The 22,047-nt window shown below is 37.1% G+C and overlaps 1 protein-coding gene across 5 annotated transcripts in view; it reads left to right on the forward strand.

Annotated features, from left to right (window-relative positions):
- fxr2 (FMR1 autosomal homolog 2) overlaps positions 1-22,047 on the forward strand; it is a 156,363-nt gene that overhangs the window by 132,072 nt on the left and 2,244 nt on the right. The window contains exons 17-18 of one of the 5 annotated variants that reach the window (XM_067399869.1): positions 11,081-11,143; positions 11,659-13,516. The exons of 2 other annotated variants lie outside the window; for them this stretch is intronic. In XM_067399869.1, coding sequence (XP_067255970.1) covers positions 11,081-11,143; positions 11,659-11,769 — 174 coding nt within the window. In that variant the 3' untranslated portion in view covers positions 11,770-13,516. Of the gene's footprint in view, positions 1-11,080; positions 11,168-11,658; positions 13,517-22,047 lie in introns of those variants that run through there. 2 more of the 5 variants (XM_067399871.1, XM_067399870.1) reach the window with 2 other exon arrangements.

The following is a 22,047-nucleotide window of genomic DNA, read 5'->3' on the forward strand; positions in this document are numbered from 1 at the left end:
CTGTTCAGGTCTCACCTGTATCAACACCCGGGTGATGACTGCGTAAATGACTGGACGTTAGAGCATACCGCACTCACAGTTAACAGTTTACAAAGAGTGACTGTTTTGTTCACACTTTCTGATTATTGTTGTTGTAACGTTTTGCACATCCATCGACTGAAACATACATTATCTGAACTCTGTATGTTTTCCATGATGCTATTTCACACAAACCATAATAGATGCATCATCATTCGAGATGGACCATGGTGCAAGTGCATACCGAACCGTAAGTGGAGAACTGTTGCACCCCAATACATACATATCCGAGTCCTGATCGGGAGGTAACGTCGGATTCCGATCGAGTCTGAAACCACGTGATCGGGCCCGATTTCCGATCACGTGATCGGATCTGGACATCCCTAGTTGCATGGTTATACATTTTTCTCTAATATTATCAATCTTGCAAATAAATACCTAGGGTTGTTTATTTATTTATTTATTTATTTTCTTCTAAAAGTTTTGAAAATTGGCAGATCTAGCAGATTTGAAGGCCTTTCTGTACTCAATCATTCTCTCTCTCCACGAAATGCAAATACTTCTAGTTTTGTTTTCTTCCAGCTGCACTCAATTTTTCTGGCTGCTACCTTTAGGGCCCGAGTGTGCTCATTGTACCATGCAGTTGGATTAATTTCCTTAATCTTTTTTAAACGCAAAGGAGCAGCTGAGTCTAATATGCTGGAAAAGATGGAGGCAATAGTTTCTGTTGCAACATCGAGGTCTTCTAAGCTGGTATGCTAAGACGATGAAACTGATCAGGAAGATTATTTATAAAGCGATCTTTAGTGGTAGAAGTGATTGTTCTACCATATTTATGGCAGGGAGGCAGTTTAGCCGCCTTGACTAAATGTAGTATCTCACTAGATAATGATCTGAGATGTCGTCACTCTGCTGCAGTATTTCAAAATCATCAATATCGATTCCATGTGGCAATATTAGATCTAAAGTATGATTATGACAATGAGTGGATCCTGACACGTGTTGTCTAACACCAATAGAGTTTAGAATGTCTGCAAATGCCATTCCCAATGAGTCTTATTATCTACATGGATATTAAAATCACCAACAACAAGGATGTCATCTGCAGTTAGTACTTACTCTGATAGAAAATCAGCAAATTCTTTGATAAAGTCTGAATGGTGTCCTGGTGGCCTGTATACAGTAGCCAGCACAAATGTCAACTTACATAATGTTATGTAATGTACCATCACTTCGAAGGAATTATATTTGAAAGACTTTTGACTAATACTGTAAATATTAATATAAATTACAGCAACACCTCCCCCTTTGCATTTCTGACGAGAATTGTCTATAAGCATAACCTTGAGGGCTAGACTTAAAGTAATTTAATCGTCCGGTTTTAGCCAAGTTTCTGTCAAACACAGCACATCTAGATTATTGTCTGTGATAATGTAATTTACAATAAGTGATTTTGAAGAAAGGGATCTAATATTTAACAACCCAAGTTTTATCATTTGTTTATCATTATTATCATTATTTTTTATTTGTTGAACATCAATTAAATTTTTACCATGAAATGGTTTTGGAAGTTTTGTTTTTACTAAAACGGGGTACAGACACAGTCTCTATGTGAGGAAATAATATGTGAGGAACATGTATGTACCTGTTTGTATTTTTGAAGGAATAATGTTTATGCGTGGTTATTGAAAAAACAAAAAACTTAAGTCTCTGAAATAAGGCCAAAAAAAAGTATATTAAATCTGTTCACAAGACTTTTGGGTATTGGAGGTTGTAGACTAGAGTTTTTGCTTCAAAATTATGTAAAAATTATGCTGCCTACTCCTTCATATAAAATAATATATTGATTTAGTTTTTGTAAGACACTTTTTGTCAAGAAACACAGTATATGCATGGAGTTGTGAATGATCATGAATAATGGGCCATTTACATCTGAGAAGACAAAAGAATCACATAATGATGACCAGAAATGACTTGCATATTAATGAGGCCTTTCAGTCAGGTAGGCTGTAAAAAAAAAAAAAAACCTCTGTAATAATGTCTCAGCTCATCATAAACAGCAGTACTGTGAAATATTATTACAATTTAAAATAATGGTATTCTATTATATTCTTTAAAATATAATGTATTTCTGTGATGCAAAGTGTCTGAACAATTGTTACCTCTATGGTATTTCATATAGGCTTTTAGCTTAAAAGCATGCACATTTGGAGAAATATTGATGGATTCTTATATATTTGTCAATTTTCTATACTGAGAAGTAATATTTATTGTCATCAATATGAGTGCTGGATACTGTGTTTTCAATTCATACTTGCAGCCGGAGGGCGCTCTCTGTGCACATTTAGTCCACAAATTATTCTAAAGAGGACATTTCAGGAATGGTGTTTTTAATTCATACTTGCAGCCGGAGGGCGCTCTCTGTACTCCTTTAGGCCACAAATTTATATAAAGAAGAAAAGGAACTAGGAACTAACGGCATGTCTTCTACAGATCGGCGTGTTTTCAGACCTCAGGGAGTTAACTTCACCCAAACAGCTATGGAGTGTAGCACACGAGTGTCACATCTGAGTGTCATCCGCATATACGTGATACGAGATACCATTTTTTATTTTTTTTTATTAATCCCAATGGGAGCATATATATTAAAAACAAAATAAGGCCAAAAATGGACCCCTGAGGGAACCTCACTAGTAAGATGTTCTGGATGTGACGAGAAATTACCAACCTTCACTATAAAAGTTCTTTGCTCCAAGAAGCAAACCATGAGTGAACCATTCCTTGTATTCCAACAAACTGCTTTAACCGGTTCAAGAGAATCAAAAGATCAATGGTATCAAACGCTGCAGAGAGATCTAAAAGTATTAAAGCAGCATTGTCCCTTTATCATCTATTATCTAAAATACTATGCTTAGTTAAATAAGTAGTTAATTGTTTAAAAATCAAGGCCATCCTTTAATATATGTGCAGGGGCAGTGTCACTGGGACAGAATGAACGCTTCAAATGACGAAGAATATCATGAATTTCCAAGAGTGACAGTTTCAAACTGACTAAAACCTGTTGTGCCCATTACACTCAATTTAGCGGCAGGAGTACCAATACTGGTTCTAATCCCAGTCTCTTGACCACAGTGAGTAACTCTCGTGGTGTGCTATATGTAGCAATGATATTGCTGAAAAAAAAAAAATAAATTTTTTTTTTTTTTTTTTTGTACTATGTACTCCAATGTGTGAAAGGCATCATACAGCTCAGATAATCATGTGAGATATATCATTTGAAAGGTTTCACAGAGTGGAATACAACAAGTATAATTGTTTTGGGCTTAAATTGAGTATAAATTGAGTATAATTGTTTTGGGCTTTGACTAAGCCCCGCAAGACCCATATGTAAATAATAAACCGATGCAGCTTTTGTCACATTTTGGCTCGTAACTTTGAGAAACGCTTTGAAATGCTCTGATTGTGGAAAAAATTGAGTCCAACATCAGCATAATCTAATAAGCCGATCAGGAGTTTTTGCTCCTGATCGGATTCAAATGCTTTTCGTTTATCAAAAGGAACCTGATAAAAATGTTGACGTGTTGGCTGCGCATTACCAACGTCCACATCATGGTGTATTAAATGCGTGCGCGATGGCACATCTCAGATCAAACTGGGGAAATTCGGCCACTACATGTAATAACTCGGATCTATGCCCATCAGACAGATGATTGACAGACTTTGTCAATACCATCAGGTAAATACACAAAACCATCAGTAATAAACGGAGCGTAATTTGAATTAGAATCGGTTTTAAGAGTCTTTGATTCAACAACAGAGTCAGGGAATATATCAGATTTTACAGAAGTGGACAATGTCTCCACTAATAATGTAGGAACAACAGTATTTACCATTTTGCTTTGTGACCTCAGTTTGCCTGGCAACACCGGACATTAATTTTTCCAGTGTCCTATGTTAAAGCAATAATGGCAAACATTCAACATCAGTTTTCCCGTGCACAAAGTTAACCGGCCTCTGTGTAGGAGGCACCACATACAATTTTTGTGAACGTTGCAGAGACAAATGTTCTCGGTGGCTAACACCACTACCTGCACGAACATCAGCAAATCCACTCTTATGGGTTACAATAAATTCATCCGCCAGTACAGTGGTTTCAGCAATGGTATTGGGCTTATTTTCATTGGTATATATAGCAGTGTTGTCAGTAACAATGTTTCTAAACTGCTCCAACAGAATCAAATCTTGCAACTCCACAAAAGTACTTGCATTCGAAGCAGCACACCACCAATCAAAATGTGGTTTCAGCTCTCTTCCCACTTCTACATGGGTTTGACGTTCTCCTTTTCTCCAGTTCCTAAAATGCTGACGATATGCCTCTGGAACTAATTCATGCACCTTCAGAATGGTAGACTTAACCTTATGATAATCTTTTGATCCTCCACCGTAAAAGTGCCATATAAGTCTCTAGTGCTCTCTCCGCAATGACACTTTGAAGCATCACTACACAATCTGTAATAGGCCAATTACATTGTTCCACAATACTCTCATTAAAATGGATCACGGATTTTCATGACCTCACATCACACTTCAGCTTCTCGCCAGATCTTCTGTCCAATCATATGCTCTCTAGAATCTGAAGTCCCGTCCCTCCTACGCTATAAACGGACGAGGAAATGGTTCGAGATTAGAAGGAAGCGGAGGTTTTACAGATTTTAACAGCTCTGGCCGAACTGTGGTTTAAACAAAATGCTATTGGCTATTTTTAAAAAGGGGCGGAGCTGTTCGATATGTCCCGCCTTGTCTTCCTTTTTCAGTTTAAATAATGTCAACACATTGAATAATTCTGCGCGTTCCAAGACACTTCAGTGGGCCTTTCACAAAAATTAGGCCAAAATGGAAAAGCCATAAGTGACAAACTAAGGACACCTTTATTATTTAGAAATTAAAGGGATAGTTCACCCAAAAATGAAAATTTGATGTTTATCTGCTTACCCCCAGTGCATCCAAGATGTAGGTGACTTTTTTTTCTTCAGTCGAACGCAAATTATGATTTTTAACTGCAACCGTTGCCGTCTGTCAGTCAAATAATAGCAGTAGATGGGAACTTCAAATATAACAGTAAATAAAACTTGCTTAGACAAATCAAAATTAAAACCTGCGGCTCGTGACGACACATCAATGTCCTAAGACACGAAACGATCGGTTTGTGCGAGAAACCGAACAGTATTTATATAATTTTTACCTCTAATACACCACTATGTCCATCTTCGTTCAGCTTCCTGTTAGTGAGGTCATATAACGCGTTCTGAAGACGGAAGTGATGTCTCGCCCATATACTTCAATGAGCGCGAGACATCAATTCCGTTGTCAGAGCGCGATCTGACCTCACTAGCCGGAAGCTGAACGGAGTTGGACATAGTGGTGTATTAGAGGTAAAAAATTATATAAATACTGTTCGGTTTCTCGCACAAACCGATCGTTTCGTGTCTTAGGACATTAATGTGCCGTCACGAGCCGCAGGGTTTCATTTGGATTTGTCTATGGAAGTTTTTTCGACTCTTATTGTTCAAGTTCCCAATCACTGCTATTATTTGACTGACAGACGGCAGCGGTTGCAGTTAAAAATCATAATTTGCGTTCGACTGAAGAAAAAAAGTCATCTACATCTTGGATGCCCTGGGGGTAAGCAGATAAACATCAAATTTTCATTTTTGGGTGAACTATCCCTTTAAGAGCAAATAGCAGTCAGGCACTGCTAATCAAATGCCTTTGATTAATCAATCATCATCAAATTTAAGCACCTCTATAAAACTTGCAGTTTTGGCTGTTTGCTGATCTGGAGCATTCAGGTGTGTTAACACAATGCCAAGGAACAAAGACATCAGCAATGATCTTAGAGAAGCAATTGTTGCTGTCATCAATCTATACAGCCATTTCTAAACAATCTAAAGTCCATCATTCTACAGCAGTGGTCACCAACCTTTTTAAGCCCAAGATCCCTGACCTCGACCTTTTTGAAAGACCAGATCTACTTGATAGAAAAAGACAGCCCAGATTGTGTTTAGTATTTTTTTTCGTGGCCAATGTAGATTCTGATTTATTTATTTTTACAAGCAAATTGGATTCTGATACTGGTTGTAGATATTCATTATTAGTATTATTATAATAAACAAAAATACATAGCCATTTCAAATTCGGAACCACTGCTTTTTGATCACAATCCAAACAATTTTTAATTAATTTAATTTCTGGATTTAAAGCAGAAACAGAACAGTCTGACTTTATCTTTGTGAAATTGTAACTTACAATTATGCTACATACACAAAAAAGCATGAAACAAAAACATAAATTCAACAGCAGGTGGCGCTTATGGAGCAGCAGTAATAGTGTTTCTTTGGTTACCGCTGTAAACAATACTGAAAAATGTGCTAATAATTAGCTACTATATTCTAAGGTAAGAGGAAAATAAAATGCCATTGCCATCGAAATCTTTCTGAAGACTGATCTCCTTTTAAAGATGCATTCATATAAGCCCTCACCCAAATTCAATATTTATATTTTCTTCCTATATTTCGAGCATCATGAACAGTGAGCTGATCTGCCTGCTACAGAATTGTCTCCTCTTTGTGTCCGTCTAAAGCGTCTCTGGCCTCTTGTTAACAGGCGTTTAAAGACTCAGAAATGATGTGGGCTATTTACCTTTATCTGTCTGTCCCAGTAGCTCCCAAAAATAAAATAAATACAAAAATACAGCGATTGCGATCGACTGGTTGGTGACCACTGTTCTACAGTAAGGAAGATTTATTCACAAGTGAAAGACATGCAAAACAGACACAAGTCTTTCCAGGAGTGGACGTCCCAGCATATTCACCCCAAGATCAGACCGTGTAATGCTCAGAGAAATTGCAGACAACTCAAGAACTACACCTCAGACTCTACAGGCCTCAGTTAATGTTAAATCATAAAGTTCATGACAGTACAATTGGAAAAAGATATGGCAAGATAAAGTATGGCATTTTTGTCAAGGCTGCTAGGAGAAAGCCGCCTCTTTAAAAAAAAAAAAAAAAAAAAACGGCAGCACGGCTTAGGTTTTCAAAGTTTCATCTGAACAAACCACAAAATTTCTTGGACAAAGTCCTTGGACAAAGTCTTTGGACAAAGTCCTTGGACAAAGTCCTTGGACAGACAAGTAGAGATGTTTTGCCATAACACACAGCACCAAGTTTGGTAAACTAAAAACAGCATATCAGAAGAAACACCTCATACCAAAAGTCGAGCATGCTGGTGGAGGGGTGATGATTTTGGGCTTGTTTTGTAGTCACAGGCCCTGGGCATCTCGCAGTCATTGAGTCAACCATGAACTCCTCTGTATTACCAAAGTATTCTAGAGTCAAATGTGAGGCCTTCTGTTCGACAGCTAAAGCTTGGCCAAAATTGGGTCATGCAACTGGACAATGATCTGAAGATCTCCCACAAATTTACGACAAAGTGGCTTAGAAAGAAAAGAATAAAGGTGTTGCAATGGCCAGGTGGAAGTCCAGACCTCATCCTAACTGAAAAACTGTTGCAAGAGCTGTGCATAGACAAATGCCCACAAGCCTTAATAAACTGGGGCAACATTATAAAGAATGGACCAAAATTCCTCCAGAATGATGTAAGAGACTGATGAAGTCATACAGAAAGTGATTACTTCAAGTTATTGCTGCTAAAAGTGTTTGACACCCATGGCTTTTCCATCTTGGCTTTATTTTTGTTAAATAAGTGACACGTTCTGATATGTTGTGTTGTTCATCGGAGGTTTTATTTTCCAAATTTTAAGACCTACCAAGGACCTTGTTTGTTTGATTGTTTGTTTGTTTGTTTGTTTGTTTGTTTGTTTGTTTTGTTTTTTCTTTTAATTTGCTGATATGGAAAAGCATGAGATTCAATAGGGTGTCCTAACTTTTTCACATGACTGTATGATTCCTGTAGGATTTAATATCTGAACATAGAACATCAGTCAAGAATTATATTAAGATATTATGATAATCAAGCACTATTTAATGATATAACTTTAGTAATTAGAACTAAAATTTGGTAACCATGTATGAATGCATATTTGTCATTTTAACTGATCTTAAAGGGGACCTATTATGCTCCATTTTACAAGACGTAAAATAAGTCTCTGATGTCCCCAGAGTGTGTATGTGAAGTTTTAGCTCAAATTACCTCACAGATAATTTTTTTTATTGCATGTTAAAATTGCCCCTTTTAGTGGTTGAGCAAAAACATGCCGTTTCAGTGTGGGCCCTTTAAATGCAAATGAGCTGCTGTGCTCGGCCTAAGAGGGCGTAGCTTCAAGAGCTGATTCTCCGGTGTCGGGAGTCAGTCAGGACACACTATAATAAACTCTCTCTCCCTTATATTATCATCACCAACATAGCGAAAAACACAGAAACACTCATTACAACTAACAGTAAACAAATGTATAAAGACCTTATGCCTTTCGGGTGGTGCTTATTAAACTTTATACCCGTAAATAAACTCAGATGAACTGTAATAAAGTGTTGTCAGCTTCATTACTGCCATATCCAGTAACACTCTGGAGACTGTAAGCTGGATCACAAACAGTTTTACTTGTATATCCTTGAGTAGCACGTTTTAGCAGTCTCTGTTTTGTATTGTCCCTTTGTATTGATATTTCTTCACTAAGCAGTCCGGTGTGAAATGATTTGCGCAGACAAAAAACGAATTTCGGCAGAACTGAGGGAGCATTTTCCTGGAAAACCAAGTTTTCAGCAGCTCAGATTTAGGTAGTAAATGAAGAGAGCTATGTGGATTAATCCATCCAGCTACAGAATACCTAAAATGCTTGGGAAACATTCTCATCAGTGCAGTAATGGCAGACTTGTTGTGAACTCGCTCAGGGCGGTTCTGTTCAAACGGCAGTGTCTGTCAACACTCGTGGGTGGGACCTGTGACTTTGGTGACCTCACAATGCCAGGGATCTGGAAACGGCTTGTTCTGAGACACTGCTTAAGATTTATGGGGATTAAAAAAAAGGAGTGGGTGGATTTGTATCACTATAGGGTGGTTGTGTATTGCCTGGCAAGGCCAGACTGATATTTCTTCTACAAGATATAACAGTCTGGTCAGTCCGCCCTCTGTCGCGATTCGAGTGAACTCCAAACCATACCGTGCAATCAGATTCGTTTATTTCGGTGACGCAAACAGCGTCACTCTAGTGCGGCAAAAGTCCCTTCAATACCAACAAAGATTGCGCACGGGAGACCCGAGAGTTTGTTCTGTTCAGCCGTGAATTCAGTTTTAAAGGTCCCGTTTTTCGTGTTTTTTTTGGAGCTTTGATTGTGTTTATAGTGTGCAATATAACATGTTCATGTTTCGCGTGTAAAAAAACAGTATTTTTCACATAATTTACTTATCTGTATACCGCTGTTTCCACTGTCATAAAAACGGGCTGATGACTTCCTTGTTCTATGAAGTCCCTCCTTCAGAAATACGTAACGAGTTCTGATTGTGCCAGCGGTTCCTGTGTTGTGATTCGACAACAGCTTAGCGCTCCTTGCCCGGAAAGGTCACGCCTCTTACCATAACGTGTGCTGCACATAGTTTTACATGTGGATTATTGTGGTGTTGTGCCGAATGAACACAAAAGACAATAATTCCCGAGAGACGGAACTCTTTAATCTCCACAAGCAGCGACAGAAAATGTACAACTTTAGCACTCACTCAGAAGAGTACCTCATACGGAAAACAGCCATATACATAAACATAGTCCCCTCTTGTGGCCATTATGTGCACTGCAGTCCAACATTAACTATTGCAGTAATGATACCACAATTATAATTTTCGGGAACCGAGTTAAACTAAGTACAGCGTCCCTGGGAAGGCCAAACAAAGGTGATTGGACTGCGGGATGAAAATAACACCGTTTCGACATGACGACAAACACACTCTACAAACGCAACTCTTGCTCTTCTCCGTGGGAGTGCAACAAGACCACGCCCCTTTTTTTGTGTATTCCTGTAGACGGAGGTTAGTCAAAAAACTGTTTTAGTGACGTCATTAAAGGAAGTAGAGGGATGTAGTCCAAACTGGCCGTTCGATGTAGGCGACTTCTGTTAAATAAAATATCTCGCTTGGCATTGAACTTTGAGCTTTAAAATTTTACAGATTTTATTTATACTCTAACAACAACATTATACACTAACTAAAGTTTGAAACATGGGATCACGAAGAATGGGACCTTTAAATGACCAAAAACACATTAATTTACTTTTCGCTGTTGACTCTCTTGTCGCTTTGCTGACATCATATCCGCCCTTCTCTGATTTACTGCGCTTCCTGTTTGCTCGGATTTGCTCCGTCCTAGAAATCGAATTGATTCAATGGCCGACCAGACTCATCCGCTGGTACAGTGGTCAGCCTGGATTTTCCAGGCAAGGTTGTGTACACACACTGTCAACACACATTTATGTCCAAACACCATGCAAAAGTGAATTTTGCATAATAGGTCCCCTTTAAGACTGGTGGTGGTGCTTAAGATATTGTTGCTCATTTCAGTGTTTCTGGAAAAAAAATGGATAATAGTAATGGACAATAGTAATTATTAAAAGATACTACTACTACTACTACCACTACTAATTCTACTTCTAATAACATACAACGCATTAAGGATTCATGAGCTGCTGGGTTCATAAATATTAATCACGTTGTCAGCGTTTGCTCGAACTGATTTGCTGAAATCACAACAGACGGTAATAGATGAGCGCCAGCCAATGAGATTCAAGTATTTCTTCTGCTTGTTCTTAAAAGCTGAATAATTCCCAATGAATTCCATTATTTTGACAAGAAAATACAACAAAGTACCATTTACATGTAGCACATTGATTCTGCGTGGTATGTAATAAGTCTCTCTCTCTCTTTATCTCTCTTTCTCTCTCTCTCTCTCTCTCTCTCTCTCTCTCTCTCTCTCTCTCTCTTTGTAGAGAGTTGTGAAGTGTGCCTGCAGTAAGCTGCCTTTCAGACAGCATGCAATCGCTAATTCAGTTCTCTTTCACAGATTATTGCGCAGAATGGTCAAATATGGTCACATCCTGGCGAGTATCCATGCAAACACAGTCGGGTGTGTCTTAAGTGAACGTAAACAGTTAAGAAAGAAATTGTGTGTGTTCCATGTAGGCCTATTGGATCCATGCATCAGGTCTTAAAGAGATGGCACCGTAATAAACCTGCTGCTATCTGTGTGATAAATGTTAATAAAACAAAATAATTGTATAGTTAATTTATAGAGTGAAGACTATGCAGATAAAAGATCAAATAATTTTAAATATATTGTTAGATAAAATGAAATGACTATATTGTGATATAAAATTACATTAAAAAAGGTTAGTTATTATGTGACATGATTGGTAGTGTTTTTTTTATTTTATTTTTTTATTAATTTATGAAACAATACATTTTAAGCTTTGTCATATTCAATTATATTTACTGTAATTTTCATTTTTTGCCATGGTATCGATTCAATATTGTACCACCATCATAAAATGTTTAAAGGCTTTCCTTTAGGTAAAAGGACAATTTCATGAGGATTAGGCACAGAACAAAGTCTTAAACTGCATTTCATTCTCTCTTCATCAGGAAAATGGGACTAGCACGAGTAAGGAAGAGCGCACTCTCTCCAAGCGCTCCCCTAGCAACGGTGTGGCATCGTCCGTGGAGGCTGTAGCCCTGGTGAATGGCGTCTCATAAAAAGTCATCTCGCCCCCTCAAGACCCATGTCTAAAGCAAGACACCATGGCAAACTCTGTCCCTGCTTGCATTCACGTAAACCTTTAAACTGACGAATGAAAATTGACTAAAACCCTTGAATTCATACAAGTCTATGAGAAGAAAATGATACAAAAAAAAATGACGAACGCATCTACTTTAAACCACACATAACTGTGTATGTTTATCCTATCTATCAGTACTTAGTGCATATTTAAGACAAGCTTGCCAAAAATGAGCTCATGGATATGACTCAAATTTCTGACATAACACAGAAAACAGGACGTGACTATTTGGTTTTTATATTAGGTTTATTTTTTCATTGCTGTCATTATTTGTTTTTGTTTGTTTATACTCACTGGTGTGGGATTGTGAAAACGATCCCAAATAGATGCATCTCTGAAACAGTGTTAGCTAAACTAGGGTGGAGCTAGTGGAGAGGTGATGGGTTGAAGGCGGAGCCTCTCACAAGTGATTGACAGTTGAGTCTGTGGTACTATATATATAATTTTTTTTTTTTTTTTTTTTTTTTAATAGGGCAAAACGGACAGACATTGTGCCTTGAATTTAAAAAAAAAAACTTGTATTTTCTTTTTTCCTTAATATTTGCGTTGTTCATGAGATGAAGTAGATGGTTCCTGTTTGGTGTTTTATTTTGTCTGAGGAAATGACAGGATAATGCAGAATTAGAGGAGTTAGAGTTTGGGGGGGAGAGACAGATAATTAATGCCAAACATGAAATTAGGACGTTTGTCCAAGGTCAAGTAATTATTTGAAAGCCGTTTAATGTGTGTGTTTGTATGTACGAGTGTGCCTGTTTGTACATGTTGTGAGCATATAAATTTGGAGGAACGTTACATGATCCAAGAGACGACCCAGAAGAATCCCAAATGGATTTTGTCTCTTTAGTTAAAGTGGAGTGAAAGTGGCTTAAGTGTCAACAGCCCTTCCAAACAGAACTAGAGAGAGATGTAAATGAACTAACTGACTGGTTTCTGATAATTTTCAGCATCTTTTTCCTCAGCAGTCCACCGTACCTTCTGGTGGAAGGCAGGCAGGATGAGTGTGAGTGTGGAAGGTAGCACACACCTAACAGCTCCCAGCCTTTTAGCCACAACTGACTAAAGGGCAGGAGGTGGTTTGTGCCCCCCTGGTGTGGATGGTTGGTCTTGAAGGCACTCTGGAAACAATGAAACCCTATTAAGATAAAGCCAGTAACACTGAGACAATGCTTGAGTTCACACACACGTGCATGTACACACATACATCCGAGAGCATAGTAATGTACTCCAATTCTGTCAAATGGGAGTTTTGGCCTCTGCTGGGGATTTTTGATGCAGTGGCAGAGAAGCTGATCAAGTGTTTGTGTCCCTGGTTGTCATGGTTAAAGGGGAGAGGACTGTTCCCTCACTATATTACTGTCATCTCAGTTCTTGCTCTCAAAGGTGTTTTTTTTTTTTTTTGTTGTTGTTGTTTTTTTGTTTTTTTTTGGTTGTACTTTCCACATAAAAGAAAAAAAAAAGATTAAAATGGAAGTGAAATAAATTATTTCTGCAATGACACCTGTGTGCAGTTTTGCTTTCCTCCCCCAAGTAAATGATTAGTAAAAGAAAATGATCGTCAAACAAAATATAGTATGAACTGTTTTGTGAACCTGTCTAAATAAATCGAAACCCTAATATGAGAGATTTTTTTAGCAATAAACATTAAACATCCAAATTGTTAATCAAATTCAAAAGAAATTAAACATAAAATGTTTACATAAAATAAACAATTTAATATATATATATATGTGTGTGTATATATGTGTGTGTATATATGTGTGTGTATATATATGTGTGTATATATGTGTGTGTATATATGTGTGTATATATATGTGTGTATATATATGTGTGTGTATATATATATATGTGTGTGTATATATATATATGTGTGTATATATATATATATATATATATATATATATATATATATATATATATATATATATATATATATATATATATATATAGTTTATAGGGAAAAGTTACTTTTAAAAGTAATTAGTTACAATTAGTTATTGTATTAATTATAAAAAATTAATTGTGTTCATGAAAAGTACTGCATTGCATTATGTTTGCATTACTTTTTCTTGTTTGATTTCTTGTTTAAAGGATTAGTTCACTTCTGAATGAAAATTTCCTGATAATTTACTCACCCCCGTGTCATCCAAAATGTAAATGTCTTTTTCTTCAGTTCAAAAGAAATTAAGGTTTTTGAGGAAAACATTCCAGGATTTTTCTCCATATAGTGGACTTCATTGGGGTCCACGGAGTGGAAGGTCCAAATTGCTTTTTCTGTGCAGCTTCAAAGCGCTCTACGTGATCCCAGACAAGGAATAAGGGTCTTATCACTTCACTAGATCAGTCATTTTCTAAAAAAAAAATAAATAAATAAAAATGTATATACTTTTTAACCACAAATGCTCGTCTTGCACTAGCACCTCAAAAACCTTAATTTCTTTTCGTCTGAAGAAAGACAGACATGAACATCTTGGATGACATGGGGGTGAAATGTTAATTCTGAAGCGAACTAATCCTTTAAAACAAAAGTTCTATTTTTGGCAAATGTAAAGGCCCTTTCACATCAAAAGTGAAATGAAAAGGTGTGTTCAATTTGAAGCAGAACGATCGGTTTATGACATCAAAGCACCCCGAGAACAGATGGCTCTGTATGCTTTCGAATTGCTCTCACAGTGCTTTGATGTCACACTGATCTGTATGAGCAGCGCTGCTTCAGGTCGAACACACCTAATAAACTCACTTCTTTACAGTAGAGGGCACAGCTCAAACAACCTTTCCGCTATGCTGCCAGTTTGGATTGCAGAAGAATATGATACAGGAGAAGAAAGTTCAATATCTTACTTCAGCAATAAAAAAAATAAAAAAAATGTTTATCTAAAGTCATTTTAGCTCATTACTATGGCTGAATTGGATCATTGAATGTCAGCAGCAAAGACATTGCTGAATGCATAAAGTATATTTGTATCATTTAATATATTTAATACATCCTATTCTGAGTTTGCATTTCACTGTTTTTATTCATTTTGAGGAACACTGTTTGTGCTAGCTAGATGAGTAAATGCTTGCTTACAGTAACTGTCATGTTTACAAAGCACACAACACCTCTGCACTTACTCCTGATTTTTCTCAACAAGAGGACAAGAGAGCTGTCAGTCAAGAAATAATTTTAAAAGTAATGTGTTACTTGTTACTTGGAAAAAAAGTAATCTGATTACGTAACTTGTTACTTGTAATACGTTACCCTATAGTCTTGCATAGCCAGACTTTCAAACTGACTGCAGAAGGTATGGACTCCATCGCAGCATTCATTGGCCAAGGACCACCCAAGAGAATGTCTGACTGACATTTAAAGCAACAACGCAGTTTGTTTTGTTCCACATCATGTTTGGGGGTTGAAAATGTAAAGTCGATGTGCCTACAATAACAGACTGGCATGCATCTAATAAATGAATCATTCAAGAACTGCAACAATGGTGCTGCAAACAGTGTTGGGTATAACGTGTTACTAAGTAATTTGTTACTGTAATTACTTTTTCAGTGGATAAGTAATTTAAGGGATTACTGTTCATTTTTTTTATTACAGTTACTTACAATGTACTTGCTTTACATACTGTAAATTAGTTCAACAGTTCTGTTTTAATCAATAGGCTATTGAATTTAAAATCTGAATTTGTCGTCTAAAGGTAAAAGTGAATGCTGCCTCTTTAAAATCGTTAGCTGTAGTGCAGTTGGCTGCGTAGTTGCTGTCTGAAGATGTCAACAAAAGAGAAAAGCTTTAATAAGGATTAATCTATCTTTCATTTATACAGTTATGACTATGCAGAGTTATTTTATATTTGATTATTCAATTTCTGTGGTATTTTTACTTACTATTATTACACCTACCGTAGGCCTACCTGAAAAAAATATATAGGCCTAGCATTGTTTTATTTGTATCTTTATATACTTTTACCATGGTATCGACTTTGGTATCGAGTATTGTGCACTTGGTGGTATCGATACAGACTACTAGATTTTTGGTATTGTGACATCCCTATTTGTTACTAAAAAAAATTTAAGTATTATAGTATGTTTTAATAAAGCTAAAACGTTTTAAAAAGCTATAAAAGGCTAAACTAGTCCATGTTTGACTCGTATTTAAATTATTAAAAGAATGTCCTTTCTATTGTCTATCTTGTCAAGGTTTATAAGGATTTTAAGAAGTAGCCTAATTAGTAATGTTTAATTACTTATTGAGTAATTAAATTACTTTTCAAAAAAGTAATTAGAAAAGTATTTAAAATACAACATTGACGATGTAATTAGTAATTAATTACTTTTTTGAAGTAACATACCCAACACTGGCTGCAAAACACTTCACTTTTGAAAATCCAGCATTTAGTTTATCCTAAAAAGTGTCCATTGTCACAGTTGTAGCGTATGCACACGTATCAGGATAATCAATAAACTTTGGAGTTTTCAGAACGCTTTTAACCTGATGAACTTTGTTTCTTAATCACTAAATCGGCTCCGAACTGTCTACTAAAGATGAGCCCACTTGACACCTTTGTGGCCCTCCGAGGTAACACAGCAGGCCCAATTTCCTTGCTCTTAGGACATCAAAGGGGCCCCTCATGTGGACAACGGGCCAGATCCACATTCCATATATATATATATATATACCACCACTATGCTGAAATATATATTTCATATATTTTAGGGCCTATGCATGTTTCCTAGTGTTTAAATGAGTGTATTTGTGCTAGTGTGCATTTTAATGATCTAATTTTGTCTGTAAACCATAACTTCACTCCTATGCCTTTCTGACCTATCGAGTTTGATCTCGTTTCAAAAGCTCCGGACTCGAGCTATTCATTGAGACATGTCACCAAACGGACAAATGCATTTTTCTATGTGTTTAATGATACTGTGAAGAACACACTCCTTTTGGAGATCTGATCTGGTAGTCATAAATCATTGGATTAAGTCGTGAGGCCAAACAATGGGAAAGCTTTCCCGCCAACTTTGCACCCATGTTATTGGCTACCCCACCTCAAGGAGGTGTGTCGGCTTATCTGTCATAAAAGCAAAGACGCACAATTTCTTGTGTGTTCTCTCCCGATTGTCTCACGAGCATCTCGTGCACGTTTTTCCCGGACCTCTCCGGTGACCACGCACTGCCATCGCGCTCCGCTTCGGGATCGCCATCTTCCAGCGAAACTCACTCTCGTCCTCAGTTCAAACCTTCTCGCTGAACGGAGGAAGCCAACGAACTGCACCAGCGCTAACCTGAAATTCGACACACGCAACCAATGCAAGTATACTGCCGTTTCTCAATCTTAGATGATGAAACTGATTTCCGTGCTGGCTTCGGACTGGTTGTGAGTTTGCTACTTGCCTTCTTTCTTTCCTTCTCTACTTCTATTCTTGTACATAGGTGTGTATTTTCTTGTATATATATTTAGATGTATAACCTCTGTATTCGTAGTTTGCATATATTAAAACGTTATTCATGCTCGATTGTTCTGTTTGTTCTTTCAGCTGAAAACCAAGTCACTTTAACGCTTTTCGATCGCTTTATGCTTTGATGCAAGTTATTTTCACGGCCAGAGAATAATGTTTATAATATTCTGTGAGGGACTTAGTTTGCTGGACAAACGAACAGTTTCTCTAAATAATTATTAAACCAGAACTAATCATATATGTAATTGATTATAATTCGTTGTAATTGATTCACAATATAAGTTTAATTCCCCGTTGGGTCGATATATGAATCATGTCAAGTCAAGTCAAGTCAAAATTATTTATATAGCGCTTTTACAATTGGTAATTGTTTCAAAGCAGCTTTACATATTAGAAGCACAGAAAAAAAAGGGAAGTGGTTAAAACTGTACAAACAAGCGTGGTAATATGTAACATATACAAGATGGTGCTACATTAAGCCAATGTCGGCTGACTTCCAGGGGTGGAAAAAAACCCCTAGGAGAAAAACCCAGCGTGCTAGCACTGGGAAAAAAGTCCTAGGAGGGAAAAAACCCCTTGGAAGATATATATATGTAAATGTATATGGAGATCAAAATCTGAATTGTACATTTTTATTATAGAGTTTAAAAATCGATTATATATAAATATATGTAAGCGGATACGGGGATCCTGGGCTACGTTGTAGTCAGGTCCAGACGCAGGTTCTCCATCTGACCTGGATACGGCCTGGATCCAGCACCCGGCAAACCTCAGGATAAGCAGAGAGACAGATATTAGCGTAGATGCCATTCTTGTTCTGATGTACAGGTATATCTAGTGTTATAGGAAATGTTCTCGGTTCCGGCCGACCTAATTATTGCAGCGTAACAATCCTTTAACGGATTTGAAAAATGTTAATGTATTGATAATGTGTTATGTGTATGCAAGAGCAAAGAGATGTGTTTTTAGTCTAGATTTAAACTGACAGAGTGTGTCTGCTTCCCGAACAATGCTAGGAAGATTGTTCCAGAGTTTAGGTGCTAAATAGGAAAATGATCTGCCGCCTTCAGTTGATTTTGATATTCTGGGTATTATCAACTGGCCTAAATTCTGAGATCGCAATAAACGTGAAGGACTATAATGCATTAAGAGCTCACTTAGGTACTGGGGAGCTAAACCATTTAGAGCTTTATAAGTAAGTAGCAAGATTTTAAAATCTATACGATGTTTAATAGGGAGCCAATGTAATGTTGACAGAACTGGGCTAATATGGTCATACTTTCTGGTTCTAGTAAGAACTCTAGCTGCCGCATTTTGAACCAACTGTAGTTTGTTTAAAAGCCGAGCAGAACAACCACCCAGTAGAGCGTTACAATAATCTAGTCTTGAGGTCATGAATGCATGAACCAACTGTTCCGCATTTGTCATTGAGAGCATATGTCGTAATTTAGATATATTTTTTAGATGGAAGAAGGCGGTTTTTTCAGATACTAGAAACATGACTTTCAAATGAAAGATTGGTATCAAAGAGCACACCCAGGTTCCTAACTGAGGACGAAGGTTTAATGGAGCACCCGTCAAGTGTTAGAGAGTATTCAAGGTTTTTTCGTGAGGAAGTTTTTGGTCCAAAGATTAGGAAATCAGTTTTTTCTGAATTTAATAATAAGAAATTTCTTGTCATCCAGTTTTTAATGTCAGCTATGCATTCTGTTAGTTTTGTGAATTTGTAGGTTTCGTCAGGGCGCGAGGAAATATAGAGCTGAGTATCGTCAGCGTAGCAGTGAAAACTAACACCATGCTTCCTAATTATCTCTCCTAAGGGCAGCATGTACAGAGTGAAAAGCAACGGTCCTAATACTGAGCCTTGTGGTACCCCATATTTAACCTGTGATCGATACGACATCTCTTCATTAACTACCACAGACTGATAACGGTCAGATAAGTATGATTTGAACCATGCCAAAGCAATTCCACTAATGCCAATATAGTTTTCAAGTCTTTTTAAAAGAATGTTATGATCGATAGTGTCAAAAGCAGCACTGAGATCTAATAACACTAATAGAGAAATACAGCCACGATCGGATGATAGGAGTAGATCGTTTGTAACTCTAACGAGAGCAGTCTCAGTACTATGGTATGGTCTAAATCCTGACTGGAAATCCTCACAGATTCCATTTCTTTCTAAAAAGGAACACAGTTGTGTTGAAACTGCCTTTTCTAGTATCTTTGACAGAAAAGGTAGATTCGAGATTGGCCTGTAATTTACTAAATCTCTCGGATCTAGTTTAGGTTTTTTAATAAGAGGTTTGATAATAGCCTGCTTAAAGGTTTTTGGCACGTGTCCTAGTGTTAAAGATGAATTAATTATATCAAGAAGTGGACCTACGACCTCTGGAAGCATTTCTTTCAGTAGTTTAGTCGGCATTGGGTCTAACATACATGTCGTTGATTTTGATGATTTGATAAGTTTAGATAATTCTTCCTCTCCTATAGCGGCGAATGATTCTAGTTTTACCTCAGGGACACTACAGTGCACTGTCTGAAGAGAAACTGTAGACGGTTGCATGTTTATAATTTTCTCTCTAATATTATCAATCTTGCAAGTAAAGAAGTTCATAAAGTCATTACTGCTGTGCTCTATGGAAACGTCAGCAGTTGAATCTCTGTTTCTAGTTAATTTAGCCACTGTGTCAAATAAATACCTAGGATTATGTTTGTTTTCTATTAAGAGATTTGAAAAATAAGTAGATCTAGCATTTCTTATGGCTGTTCTGTACTCAATCATTTTTTCTTTCCACGAAAGGCGAAAAACTTCTAGTTTTGTTTTCTTCCAACTACGTTCAGCTTTTCTAACAGCTTGTTTTAGAGCCCGAGTGTGCTCATCATACCACGGCGTTGGATTAGTTTCCTTAATCTTCTTTAGACGTAAAGGAGCGACCGCATCTAATGTGCTGGAAAAGAGAGAGCCAATAGTTTCTGTTGCAGCATCGAGTTCTTCTAAGTTGTCAGGTATACTAAGGCGATGAAACTGCTCGGGGAGATTATTTATAAAGCAATCTTTAGTGGCAGACGTGATTGTTCTACAATATTTATGGCTGGGTGGTGGTTTTGTAGCCTTGGCTAATTGTATTATACACGAGACTAAATAATGATCTGATATATCATCGCTCTGCTGTAGAATTTCAACAGCATCAATATCTATTCCATGCGACAGTATTAGATCTAGGGTATGATTACGACAATGAGTGGGTCCTGACATGTGTTGTTTAACTCCAATAGAGTTTAAAATATCTGCAAATGCCAATCCAAATGCGTCTTTATTATTATCTACATGGATATTAAAATCACCAACAACAAGGACTTTATCCGCAGCCAGTACTAACTCTGATAGAAACTCAGCAAATTCTTTGATAAAGTCAGTATGGTGCCCTGGTGGCCTGTATACAGTAGCCAGCACAAATGTCAACTTACATAATGTTACATAAAGCACCATCACTTCAAAGGAATTATATTTGAAATTCTTTTGAATGATTCTGAATATATTACTATAAATTACAGCAACACCTCCCCCTTTGCCTTTCTGTCGAGGATTGTGTCGATAATCATAACCTTGAGGACTAGATTCATTTAAAGTAATGTAATCGTCTGGTTTTAGCCAGGTTTCTGTCAAACACAGCAAGTCTAGTTTATTGTCTGTGATAATTTCATTTACAATAAGTGCTTTTGAAGAAATAGATCTAATATTCAGTAACCCAAGCTTTATCATTTGTTTATCTGATTTATCTGTGATTTTCATTTTTTGAACATCAATTAAATTTTTACCCTTAAAAGGTTTTGGAAGTTTTTTGTATTTACTAGTTCGAGGTACAGACACAGTCTCTATGTGATAATATCTAGGTGAAAGTGTTTCTATGTGCTGTGAATTATCTGAGTTCTGTGACGTGAGGCGGCTAGCAGACGGTCGGTTTAGCCAGTTTGTCTGCGTCCTGATCTGGGCCCTGGTTTGTCATGTTTCAGCTCTAAGACTATTTGCCAAATTTCTAGAGAGAAGAGCAGCACCATCCCGGGAGGGATGAATACCATCTCTTTTCAACAGATCAGGTCTGCCCCAAAAGCTTTTCCAATTGTCTATGAAACCTATATTATTCTGCGCACACCACTTAGACAGCCAGCCATTGAGTGATGATAACCTGCTAACTATCTCATCACTCCGACGAACAGGAAGAGGGCCAGAACAAATTACTTTTGCTGACATTGAATTTGCGAATCATAATTTATTCATAACCTTATGAATTATTATATTCATATTCCATCCATAAATTGATTAATAACCGCTACATTTCGTTACATAAATTTGGTGGAGGATTCGCGAGCAACGTTTTAAACTTGGTTTTTGTTAAAAGAGCAATGTAGAATAATTTGTGTATGACTTAATGTACATGCGCGCTTTATTCAGTGAGAAGACGCACGAGTCCTCTCTACGCACCGTTAACAAGCTGCTGTTTGTGTCTAAAAACACTGCAGGCCTAGCCTTGGTTGACCGTGAAATACACTGCAGTCTATTGATATTTCAAGCTCGTATCTGTGAAGGACGACAATCTTTGCAGTAAGTTACAGTTTTGAATATTAATTTCCGCTTGAATTAACGAATTGAATCGTATTCAACGCGTTTTGAAACGAGTATAGTGGCGAATATTCCCACTAAATCTCTTTTAAGGCCTTATTAGTAAATTGCCACTACTGAATCTGAATTATT

This window comes from Chanodichthys erythropterus, chromosome 11, assembly GCF_024489055.1.
Source record: "Chanodichthys erythropterus isolate Z2021 chromosome 11, ASM2448905v1, whole genome shotgun sequence".
Classification (NCBI taxonomy): Eukaryota; Metazoa; Chordata; class Actinopteri; order Cypriniformes; family Xenocyprididae; genus Chanodichthys; species Chanodichthys erythropterus.